Source organism: Phocoena phocoena, chromosome 4, assembly GCF_963924675.1.
Source record: "Phocoena phocoena chromosome 4, mPhoPho1.1, whole genome shotgun sequence".
In the NCBI taxonomy this organism is placed as follows: Eukaryota; Metazoa; Chordata; class Mammalia; order Artiodactyla; family Phocoenidae; genus Phocoena; species Phocoena phocoena.
This window is the reverse complement of record NC_089222.1, coordinates 47,231,367-47,244,596: the sequence shown is the minus strand read 5'-3', so window position 1 is coordinate 47,244,596 and position 13,230 is coordinate 47,231,367. Positions and strand designations below refer to the sequence as shown.

The window sequence follows — 13,230 nt, the reverse complement described above, 5'->3', positions numbered from 1 at the left end:
GATATATACATTACATATACTGGGGAAATGCACATAGTCACAGTTTGCCAGGAGATCATTAAATTTTTAGTACCTTTGCAAATTGTGAGAGAGGCAATATAGAGTAATGATTAAGAACATGGGCTCAGGGAGGCAGACTGCTTGAGTTCAAATTGTCTTTGCTGCATTTACTACCTGAATGACTGAACAAGTTGGTTTACTTCTTTGTGCTTTAATTTTCTCATCAAACTTAGATAATATTAGCACCTATTTAATATTCCTGTTAAGATTCAGTACCCCAAATTGTTTAGAACATAGCCTGGTACATTTTTTGCATTATTGTCACCAGCTAATATTATTAAGAAGGCCCTGACTTTTATATGGGGACTCAATGAGCATGCATAATCTAGAAGAGCTGTGCGGTTTAAGGGCAGTTAAAAAGTGACTCCCTTCCTCATTGTTTGGGACTATCCTTTGGAACCAAATGCACAAGGCCTCTAAGAATTCCTGTGCTTCATTGCCTTGTTTGTGAGACAGACCTCACCAGACCTCATTGTTAATTAGATAATAGATGCTACAGCCGGAACACCTAACATTCTTATCGTGGACGCCTATTTTATTACGCGACTGGCTTGGTGGAAGTTCAGAAAAATGTCTTCAGTTCTCTTAGAACTTATCAACATAATGCCAAGTCTGTGAGATACAACACACATTTGTAAATTAGCGTTTTAAACAGTGTGATATGTTTCATGGATTCCATGTGTTTTTTTGCAAAAATACCGAGTTCTATCATAACTTTGATTTTCATCCTAAAGGAAAAACAATAAGATATGAAATTAAAAACTTGTGTGATGTTCATTTGATTTACAAAATTATTTTAGTGGATTAAGATTATGTTATACAGTTGTACTTTTCTTCTGTGAGTTAGAGGTATGGCTATGGTTTTCATTATTAATTTTGTAGACTCACTTGTTTGTGAAATAAATCAAGATCTTGTCTGGAGAAATTTCAGATAATGTACTTCAGGCTTTTAATTGCTTCTTTCTTGTTTTGTAGAACTCCACAGGAGCAACTTCAAAACATGCTAGTGGACACCTTTATACCTCAGTGTAAAACCGGTAGTGAGGCACAGTGTTCTCAGAATGAAAATGATGAAGATAGTGATGGTTAGTTCAGCCTTAATTAGATATTTTCAAATTTACTATTTCAAATTATATACACTGAGCATGAATCAGCGTCTGCTTTTCATTTCCTTTACTGTATCGTTCTCAGCTGCACTGTGTACACTTTGTCTCCAGATCAAAGTCATGCACACTCTCCTTGCCATTCTCTAGATTTACTTTGCCTTAGTTTAAATAGTTTCATTTAAAAATCGAATGTTAAGTAAATGTGTATTTTTCTTGAACTGGGAAAATTGACAGTATTTATTCCTTTGTGTGGGTGCACAGGAGAACATTCTTCTTCTATTGTTGCCTATGTTATTTGACGATGAATTATCAGGTAAGGTATATGCTTTGATGATATTATTTTTAATCTTATTTTCTAGTTGAAGATATCAAAATACAACCCCCAGCCCTTTTTCTGCCAGTAGAAGAATTAAACATAGAGAGACCTGAACCATCTCTAAAAATAGTCGAACTGGATGATGTAAGTTCATAATGCCCGCTCATATTACTTAACAAACAGGAAATTCATAACATACAGTTACAACTACATGTTATTTTCAACAAGATTTCTTGTTGAAATAAATTTACAAGTATATAACAAGTATTATAAATTTACAAGTATTTGAATTTAAATATGCTGACAGGAATACAACAGACTGTTATTTTAATGTAGACAGTAAATTTGTGAGCTAAATTGGTATTGTGTCATAGTATGGGAGATGAGAAGACGTTTCACTCTTTTAACTTGTAGAAATGTAGTTTAGTGTTTGTTTTATTTAGTTCTCTGTGTTATCAGGCTTTTTAACAAAGACTATTCTCATTATATGATATTTATTTAATAAAATTTGTATAAATTTAGTTTGTTGAATGTCATTTAATATTTTCTATTTAAAGGAAAGATAGTATTAAGATTTAAGGGATTTAGTATAATAATAAATTGAATACAAACCTCTAGAAGACACCAGGTAGAATAAGCTGGAGCTAGAGCCAGTCAGAGCTAGAGCTCCAGGCTGAAGGGTTAAGTTGTGATAAACTCAGTGCCTTTCTGACTTTCTAGTCCTCTAGTAGCTGAGTTACCCACTGTCCTCAGCGTTGCTCTTACTATGGTTGTCACAGAGAAGGACTACAACGAGGAAGTACCTTTTTAAGTACTACTTTCTTCTCGAGGTTAATAGCTTCTGCTGTGTGTGTGTGTGTGTGTGTGTGTGTGTGTGTGTGTGTGTGTGTATGCCTGGCAACATTTTTATTTCTGCTCTGGATAAATAGAAGATTCTGAACAAATAAATACAAACATGCATGTGTATTTGTGTGTGCCCTTCATTAAATTGTTGATGCATATGGTATGACATGCTGGCCAGAGAATGAAAAACATCTTAATCACTGATCTACTTGGCGCTTAGTAGTTACAAAATAAAACCTATGTTGTTATATTTGGTTCTGGGTGTGATAGTAGTGATAAATGTACTGACACAGCAAAAGCCCTCAGCAAATATCTGTTGAATTTGTTTAGTTCTCCTAGAACTAATGCTCTATGGCATATAGTCAGAGAGCTCATGACATTTCTTTGTGAGAAAAAAAATTCTCTAAATATTATGCACAAATTAGCTGGTTAATGTATTATAAATTTGTTGAACATACTAATATTATACAACATGCGTTTAATAAGACTGATGAAGCAGAATTTGAAGAACCGGGAAATGTCGTGCCTTATAAAGTTGAGTTAGCAGTTGCAGACAGTCAACAAAGGTAAGATCTTTCTAATTCACTTTTGATACTTATTAAAAACTCGTAAAACATTAACTATCTCTTGAGAAATTCACAACATTAAAAAAATGTGACTTTAATGTTAGAATATATTTTATTTAAGCCATGTTTAAATTTGGGTACAATATTGCTAATATTTATCAGCATTCAGTAATTAGAAAATTATCTATAATGATATGTTTATACTCTTACCTAATATCTGGATTATTTAATAGATGCTTCTGTATTTAGGAATTGTTATTATTTGAAATGGCCTCCCAAGTCATATATTTCATATGAACTTCCTTACTTTCTCCAAAGATACTCTTTGGATTTTTCTTCAGTTTGTTATGAACCCTAAATAAAAACAGGTACGTTAATAAGTTGAGAGACAAGAAAATCCCCCAAACTATAGATTACTTCCTAGGTAGATTTTACTGTGTGATAAATTAAATAATGAATCATAATGATTCAGCTTGTAAATTTTTTTTAGAATTTTGTCATTTCCAAATGAAAAATAATATCTAGCTGTATCTGTTAGTAATGCTAAAAATTATTCTAAGTCCTCTTTGCTGTTGAAACTTTAGCTAGGATTTCACGTTTTGACTACAAAGCATTAAGTTGGGTAAACAGCAGAATGAAGTTCCTATTAAGTAGCCCCTACACCGATTCTTTGTTTATATGTTCAGATCACCTTAGGCCCCTGTCAGCATTTTGGAGCAGCAGTGGGCCTAAGTGATGCCCTCAGACCCAAAAAGCCCCACGTTTGGACACATAGACCCAGATATTTAGCAGCAAATGTGCTTTTGGCAGGAGACAACCTTCTGGTCAGTATATAAGAGGTTTATATGCACTACTATATCCCTAAGGAAATGGATTTCTACTCTCAAACTTGATTCTTTTATATATCTTATCACAAGTCTTTGACCTCCATGTTAGACAAGGCAGAGAAAGTTACTGATTACAGTTTGGCAATAGTTTTGCATCTTGGGTTTGGAGGTGCCCATAGAGCGTGTCTTTTCTAAGAGTCATAAAGCATCATTAGTGACACAAGAGGACCTTTTTGGTTAAGCATAATCCATGAGTTTTTATGATGGTACTATGTAGAGCTTACATAAGGCTATGTAAGGCTTTTGAACCTACAGCACGTAAGGCTTTTGAACTCATATAGTTCATGATGAACAAATAAAAAGTTTATTTAAGCAATAAAACCTTGATTTCATGAGCTTGATGAGATTGAAAGATAACTCTCCAGTTTTAGAAGAAAGACCATGAGAAACCAAACTTATTTCAGAATATTTTTTTTTTTTTGGTGGTACGCGGGCCTCTCACAGTTGTGGCCTCTCCCGTTGCGGAGCACAGGCTCCGGATGCGCAGGCTCAGTGGCCATGGCTCACGGACCAGCCACTCGCGGCATGTGGGATCCTCCCGGACCGGGGCATGAACCCGTGTCCCCTGCATCGGCAGGCAGACTCTCAACCACTGCACCACCAGGGGAACCCCTATTTCAGAATATTTTTAACAAGAAACTGTCAATTAAAAATTTGTAGTTAAATCAGGTTTGTCCCAGTTGCCTATTTCCTTTAAATTCATAATACTGTTTAGTTACTTGTAGTTCAGAATTGTCCACAGTACGTTGAAGCAGATATTAAATTAATGTGAATAACCCTATTCCCTTAAGGTTTTACTGTATTTATTTTAATAAGCTGGGTCTTTTAACTTTTTTATATATAATTTCTTTCAACTCTTTTCTTTTGCTTGTCCCTAAACATGAAAGTTGCACATTTCCTGATTATCAGAATACTTTTCTATATGAAAATGACATCCATCAACATCATATTTTCACCAAGGGAAAAACACACCTCTTACATCTTCATCTGAGCAACAACACTTCTTATTGTAAAGATGACTCAAAAGGTAACTTTTTTTGTTGTTGCTTAATATTATTAATGGTGAATGTTAGTAACTTAATAAAACCAATAGGTATTGCAGTATGTAAAAGCTTTGCCTATTTTGCTGTTCATTTTAAACCCAGAAGATTTAGTCCTCAGGAGAAAATTGGTTGAAAATACATAATTTTCTATCAAATACTCTTTTTGGTCAATGGACAATGGTATTTGTATCCAGAGGAAAAAGCAGCCAGTATAGGACTACTCTAAAAGTTATTATGGACTGAGCTAGCATTTAAAGGATTACATAGATGGGTTTTTAGTGACAAAAGTCTGATTGACACTTTTGTCCTCCCTCCCTTGCACTAAATCTTTTCCTAAAATATTTAAGTTTGTGTAAAGTTTCACATTAGTGGTAAAACCAAAACAAATCATCTGTTTATATATCTACATTGTTATTACTAGTAGTACCCTTGGGATCTATAGATTAGAATACTGTGTGCTAATGTCTGGTTTTAATTTCTAGATGCTGAGATCATCATTTAAAGACAGTCATAGCAAAGTATCCTGGCCTGCGAGTCAGGTTTTGTTTTCATTTCTGCCTTAAGTTGCTGTGTGACCTTGAACATGTCACTTCCTTTCTTAGATCTCACTTTCCGAAACTAAAATATGGGAACTAGATTGTTTCTAATCTGCTTTTATCTACTTAGGATTTTATATTATCTACTTAGGATTTTCAGAAAAACCAATAAATATATCTTATGTGAAGAATTTTAGAGATGCCAGAGATCATTATTTAAAGTGACTAGTTGTAAAACTGATGATTACCTTTTCATTGGGAAACAGATGGTAGAGAACAGTGATTTGTAGTCATCATGCTGGTTTTAACATTTTCAGCTACGAAGCCTCTAAATCATATGACAATGAACTATACCCACATGGGAATTTAGGACTTTACAGGGCTCCAGGTCTAAGCCAGAAGGTATTTTTAACCTACCTGGAGCATGGAGTTCCAATTGCCTTTGGGAAAATGCTGAATACAAATGCCCATTAAGTGTTACTTTAAAGATACTTAATTTATTTGAATAGACTTTATTTTTTAGAGCAGTTTTAGGTTCATAGGAAAATTGAGCATAAAGTACAGGGTTCCCATATACCCTCAGACTCCACAAACTCATATCTTCTTCCACTATCAGCATCCCAAACCAGAGTAGTACAAATTACTTAACAATACTTTGTTAAAATCAATGAACATAGACACATCATTTTTACCCAGAATCCACAGTTTACATTAGGGTTCACTCTTGGTGTTGTACATTCTCTGGGTTTGGACAAATGTATAATGACTTGTATCCAACATTATAGAATAATACAAAGTAGGTTCAGTGCCCGAAAAATCCTCTGTGCTCTGCCTTTTCACACAAACTTCCCTGCTAACCCTTGGCAATCACCGATCTTTTTACTGTCTCCAGTTATGCCTTTTCCAGAATGCCATACAGCTGAAATCATACAATAGTCTTTTCAGATTGGCTTCTTTTACTTAATAATATGTATTTAAAGGTGCCCCATGTGTTTTCATGGCTTGGATAGCTCACTTCTTTTTAGTGCTGAATAATATTCCATTGTCTGAATGTACCACAATTTATTTATACATTCACTTATTAAAGAACATCGTGGTTGCTTTCAAGTTTTGGCAATTATGAATAAAGCTGTTATAAAAATCCATGTTTGAGTTTTTGTTTGGACATAAGTTTTTAACTCATTTCGGTAAATACCAAGGAGCACAATTGTTGGTAAGAGTATGTTTAATTTTGTAAGAAACCACCAAACTGTCTTTCAAATTGACTTTACCACTTTTCATTCCCACCAACAGCAAATGAGTCTTCCTGTTTTTCAAACCCTTGCCAATATTTGGCATTGTCAGTGTTTTGGATTTTTGCCATCCTAATAATTGTATAGTGGTATCTCGTTTTAATTTGAAATTCTCTAATGATGTATGATGTTGAGCATCTTTTCATATGCTTATTTGCCATATATATCTTCTTTGATTAGGTGTCTGTTAAGGCCTTTTGCCCATTTTTTAATTGGGTTGTCTGTTTTCTTACTGTTGAAAATTTTAGAGTTCTTTTGTATATTTTGGATAATAGTATTTTATGTATGTGTTTTGCAAATATTTTCTCCAAGTATTTGGCTTGTCTTCTCATTCTCTTAGCAGTGTCTTTCACAGAACAGAGGTCTTTAATTTTAATGAAGTCCAGCTTATCAATTTTTTCTTCCATGGATCCTGCCTTTTGTGTTGTATTTTAAAATGTCATTACCATAACCAAGATTGTCTGGATTTTCTCCTATCTTCTAGGAGTTTTATAGTTTTGCATTTTACATTTAGGTTTATCATTCATTTTGAGTTAATTTTTGTGAAGAGTGTAAGGTCTGTGTCCAGATTTATTTGGGGATGTGTGGATGTCCACTTGTTCCAACACCATTTGTTGAAAAGACTATCTTTTCTCCACTGTATTGCTTTTACTCTTTTGTCAAGGATCAGTTGCCTATATTTAAGTGAATCTGTTTATGGATTCTCCATTCTGTTCCATTGATCTATTTTTATATTTTTGCTAATACCACTTTGTCTTGATTACTATAGCTGTGTGATAATTTTCAAAGTTGGATAGTGTCAATCATTCAACATTGCGTTGCCTATTCTGGGTGTTTGCCTCTCCATATAAATTTTAAAATCACTTTGTCAATATATACAAAGTAACTTGCTGGCATTTTGATAGAGATTGCATTGAATCTTTAGATGAAATTGGGAAGAACTGACATCTTGACAAATTGAGTCTTCTTATCCATGAATATGAACTAGCCCTTCACTTACTTAGTTTTTTGATTTCTTTCATCAGAGGTTTCTAGTTTTCCTCATGTAGATCTTACTTTTTTTTAAGATTTATACCTAAGTATTTCAATTTTTTGTGTGCTAATGTAAATGGTATTGTGTTATTAATTTTAAATTCCACTTGTTCATGTTGGTGTGTAGGAAAGCAATTGACTTTTGTATGTTGACCTTATATCCTGCAACCATTCAATAATCACTTAGTAATTCCAGAAGTTTTTGGTCAACTCTTTTGGAGCTATACATAGACAATCATCTGATCTGTGAACAAAATCAGATTTATTTCTTCCTTCCCAATCTTGTACACCTTTTACTTCCTTTTCTTGTCTTACTGAATTAGCTAGGGCTTCCAGTACAATGTTGAAAAGAAGTGGTAAGAGTGGGCATCTTTATCTCGTTCCTGATCTTAGAGATAAAGCTTTTAGTTTCTTATCATAGATTATGATATTAACTGTAGTTTTTTTTTTTAGGTAATCTTTATTAAGTTGAGGAAATTCCCCTTTATTTATAGTATGCTGAGAGGTTTTATCATGAATGAGTGTTGGATTTTGTTGAATGCTTTTTCTGCATCTATTGATATGATCCTGTGATTTTTCTTCTTTATCCTGTTGATGTGACAGGTTAGAATAATTGATTTTTGAATGTTGAACCAAGACATCTATTTTTTATGACTTAAAAGGGCTTCTAATGAGACTAAATTAAATCATATCTGTACTTTCTGTATTGCATTTTAAACATTATTAAGAGGCTGTGTTCTCACCTTTTTAGCAGCAATAAATCCTAATAATGGAATTTTACAATCTTGCAAAAATATTGTAGAGGTTCGTTGTAGACATTTATACGTAGGAAATGGCAGCTCTGTCTGCAACAATATGAGATTCAGATAATTTCTTTTCAAGTTTAGTAGGAAAGTACAGCATTACCATGAAAGTTTCATTAAATTGAATAGCTTTTATAAAGTTTTTCTATAAAATATTTCTCTGACATACAACTTATTGCATTTCTCACAGTACTTGTGCAATTTAAGAGGTGATATTGGAAGTGGAAGTTCTAAGTACTGTATGTAATTGCTGAATTGTATAAACATTTGATTGCAACAAGTAAGTCCTTTGGGCTGTAAGGCAGAGTTTGTATCACTGGAGACTATTTTAGTCATAGCCTTTACTATTTTCACTGTCTGTTTATAGAGGTAAGACATGTATATTGGAAAGAGAATACGGGATAATCAGATGAAGCTGTATTCAGTCTGGATAAATGTGTGTGTGTGTGTGTGTGTGTGTGTGTGTGTGTGTGTGTGTGTGTGTGAGAGAGAGAGAGAGAGAGAGAGAGAGAGAGAGAGAGAGATAATGAAAGCAATATGGTACAAAGCTTTTTAAAGAATTTTTATTCTTAAGAAAATCTAGAACAATGTTTCATAATCCTGGTTGCACATTATAATCACCTGGAGAACTTGGTGGAGGGGGAAAAAAACAAAAAACAGTGCTTAAGTCCCACTGTCAGTATTTGATTTAATAGGTTTGGGGTCAGGCCCATACGCTGACGGTTTTAAAGAGTACCTTCAGATGATTCCATTGTGCAGCCAGGTTGAAAACCAGTGATCTAAACCAAGTGATTTTTTAAAGCAGACATAATGAGGTGGGTGACTAATATAATTTTGCTCATTTTGTAGTTTTTCAGAGGCAGGTGTCCCAGCTTAAACATTTCTATGCCCCTAAATGCTGCTGTTCTTTCATCTGGCAGATTTCCCTTTGCCCTCTCCTCATTACTAGTCATGCTAAGCAAAAGAGGTAAAATGTGGGAAATAGGGTTCCCTCTGTATTATGTCTCATAAATTGCTGATATAAAACTTGAGTGGGAGAGAGGGTAGGAAAGTGGGAATTGAACCACAGGCTGAAATGAAAATTTGCATCAATTTCAAGATTGCATTACAAACAATATCTTGTCCCCCTCCATTACTTTAAATAATTTAAGCTTGAATATATATATAATTATCATTTATGAACATAAGCCATGTAAAAGTATTTTAACACTGAGAACTCAGTAAAGAAACATTGGTTAAAAAAATAGTGTTTAATGATAAAAGTTTATAGCATAGAACTTTTGGTTAGTGAACAGTTTAATCAATTTATTTGTTTATATTTATTTATTTAACTTTTGTAAATATGTGTTTTCAACAGCAGGAACTTCAAGTGCAGATTTTGGTGACATTGTGAATCCTGATGCTTACTCTCCTGCTGCTGAAAAATTAGAGGAAAACAGCTGTTTTGAGAGAAATTTCAAAGAGGACAGCATAGATATAGAAAGTAGTCAAAAGTATGACGATTCCTGCATATCACTTGAGAGCAAGGATTCTTTGCCAAGTACAGATTTAGAAAAAGCCTCCTTTAAGGGGAAATTATCTCAAGAGGACAAGGAATCCTTGGAATTTAGCAATCTGCATGAGAGGCCAAACTCTGAAGATTCTAAAACTACAGAGTCACCACTGGTAAATATCAATTATGTTTATTGTATTAAAAATTTTATAATAAACATAAAAAATTCATATTGACACAATATATTCTTAAATGTTACTTCCTATTGAATTTAAAATGTGTGACCTTATAGTTGAAGAGTAACTCACATGGGAAAGAATATAAATGACTTGCAGAACAAATTCTAATATGGTAAATGCCATTATAACAAATGATTTTCTATGACAAATAATTTAAGGCCCACCTCATGCACCATAGTAAGAGTGCTGTTACTTTTCTAAATGAAATTCATTATTATGAATAATTTACTGTAATAAATCCTTTCTAGCTTTCTACTCTATAGTCACTGGTTAAAATGAAAAAAAAATGCAGTTTTGTAGATAAAACCAGTTTTTGTGCCTTAATGTAAATATAAGGTTGAAAGGGTAATTCTTCAGGAATATGGCTAATAAAGAAATAGGGGTGTAGTTTTTGTTTCTTAGAGAAAAAAAGATAAAGTAGTTCATTATTGCATTATTGCCAAATTTAAAAACTATATTTGAATCTCTGTTCTATGTACTAAAAATCTTAAGTAATTATGATTATTAATAATAAGTTATTTAGAAATTGGACAAGTCAAATGTTAAATTATTTGGAAATTGAGGAAGTCAAGCACTTTAACAAGACTTTACAGTCATTTGTAATGAATCTTCATGGTGCCTAAACTGAAGGAGGGACCAAAAAAGTTGAAGAATGAATATTGAGTTGCTGCTACTTCTGCTTAGGGGTTTGGATTTCTATGCCCACTTAGTGACAGGTCTTTTTCCTTTTCAAAGTGAGAAATTAGAATTGAGACCTCTGCAAAAACCTTAGATCCCTAAAAGTCTGCTCAGTCTCTGAAGGAATACACAAGGAGACATACTCACAGGTACAACAAGATGAAAGGAAACTGATTTTTGCAGGGGATCTGGCCCAAGTCAATAAATACCTTATCTGAAAAATGGAAATCTTGGACTTTAATCCAGCTTTGGTTTAGAGTTTGAATGTACATTTCTTACTTGGAACCTGCAAGCCAATAAATTAACACTAATGTTGATCCTTGTCTATTGATGCCGTGATGTATCTGGCAAAAGTAAACCCCAGTCCCTTCTAGGAAGACATTCCCACAATTTAGCCAATAACAGATTCCCCAAATCAACGCCCACGGCAGCTGAGCTTCTCCCTTTCCCCCAGTGAAGAAAACAATTAATCATAGAATGAATTTCTGCAAAGAGAACAAACAAGGACTCTGGTTTTCCAGTTTCCACAGGGCATCATATGGAGGGCTAGGTGACACCTGCCCAGGCTGTGTGCTGTGTTATAAGAGAGGAATTCTGAGCATATAGAACCCAATTCTTTTATACTGGGCGTCAGCCTGCCTGACCTCTGCCCTGGGGGGGACATTATTTTCTGTAACCTAATAAAAGACATTTGGCAAAACTCACAGATACATTATCTGTGGTAATTCACATAATGGAAAGCAATGTAACAATTAAAATGAATGAAACATAGCTACTTTTATTAATGTGGATACATCTCAAAAATGTGATGTTAAAATTTAAATATGAAAGGATACATAGAGTAAATATAAGTCTGATAGCATTTTTGGAAACATTTAAGATAATTGGAACTTTTTATGGATACACTCAGATGAAATAATAGTCAAAAACTTACATTGTAATAGTGTATGTCAACTTCAATACAATAATATAATAAATTCTACTTATAAAGTCTAATATATATATTTTTGGTATAGATATTTGAAGCAAGTCTTTTAAATTACTGATATTGTGTGAGAAAGTTATATTATGTGTTGTACATATCTATATATTTCATCATTAAAATTGAAATGTTAAAAAACTACTAATTTTGATCTCTTATACTACTATTGTAAAAAAAATAAGTGGCAAATGATTATATCATAGAACCACAGTGCTTTACACTTAGTGGTAGAATCTACTTTCTTTTCATCCCTAATGACTCTACATGAACTGCTTTTACTCTTCCCCTGCCCTAGTAGAAACCATTTCCTGAGCAGAAACTATTTAGAAATCAGTTCTGCTCCAGTAGAAAATTCAGGAGTGGACAGTAGGGGCAATTTTAAGCAGTGGCATTACTTGACTTCAAAATGGAGTATAAGACAGTACATTTTGCACTTCAGTTTCCAGAAATTGAGTTCTTCATAAAGGTGTGGAATTGAGTACTAAGTTGTAAAGCAGCAGCAGTGAGGTAGGGGCAAGTGCCAGGAAGAACATGGACTAGTCGGGGGCTCTTGGTTTTGAATCTGAAACCTCCAATAGTTAACTTGGTGACTTTGGGCAAACAAGCAAATTCACTCTCATTGTTCTCTGTTAGCCTAGGCTTTAAAAGAAACTTCCATATTTTCAATTGTCTAATCCAAATATGAGCTCCACTAGAGCTGAAGGGGTCCTGTGAATTTTTTTTTTTTTTCTTTTTTTTTGCGGTACGCGGGCCTCTCACTGTTGTGGCCTCTCCCGTTGCGGAGCATAGGCTCCGGACGCGCAGGCTCAGCGGCCACGGCTCACGGGCCCAGCCACTCTGCGGCATGTGGGATCTTCCCGGACCGGGGCACGAACCCGTGTCCCCCGCATCGGCAGGAGGACTCCCAGCCACTTCGCCACCAGGGAAGCCCATTCCTGTGAATTTTTGATCAGTGTCTGGGAGAGCCAGTGAAGGCGTCATGAGTAGGGTGGACTTGGACTTGTCTTTGAAGGAAGTGCGTTATTGGTCACTAGCTTGGTTTTGTAATATCATTTATATGATTTATACATTTGAGTAGAGTTATCATAATTTTCTTTGTGTGATTACCACCTTGAAACAGACGGCATCTGGGCATTAGTTAGATACATTAGGGAACTGTTAAATACTGATAGCCACTCTGATTGTATTTTAAGTCCATCCAGAGCTCTCACTGGTACGTCTCCAATCTGTTTCCTACTAGACCCATGTACTTTTTAAATCCCATATTTATATTCTTCCCTAGGATGAAAGCATAACAAAATATGAATTCATAGGGTGGTGGAGTAAGCCTAGGCTTCAGATCAGCCAGATCTATA

At 34.4% G+C, this 13,230-nt stretch overlaps 1 protein-coding gene across 2 annotated transcripts in view; it reads left to right on the top strand.

The window, feature by feature from the left end:
* The window catches only part of ZBBX (zinc finger B-box domain containing), a 105,572-nt gene that overhangs the window by 73,914 nt on the left and 18,428 nt on the right, over window positions 1-13,230 (top strand). For both annotated transcript variants that reach the window (XM_065876455.1, XM_065876454.1), the window contains exons 10-14: window positions 1,036-1,145; window positions 1,526-1,626; window positions 2,812-2,891; window positions 4,666-4,805; window positions 9,842-10,149. In XM_065876455.1, coding sequence (XP_065732527.1) covers window positions 1,036-1,145; window positions 1,526-1,626; window positions 2,812-2,891; window positions 4,666-4,805; window positions 9,842-10,149 — 739 coding nt within the window. The remainder of the gene's footprint in view (window positions 1-1,035; window positions 1,146-1,525; window positions 1,627-2,811; window positions 2,892-4,665; window positions 4,806-9,841; window positions 10,150-13,230) is intronic.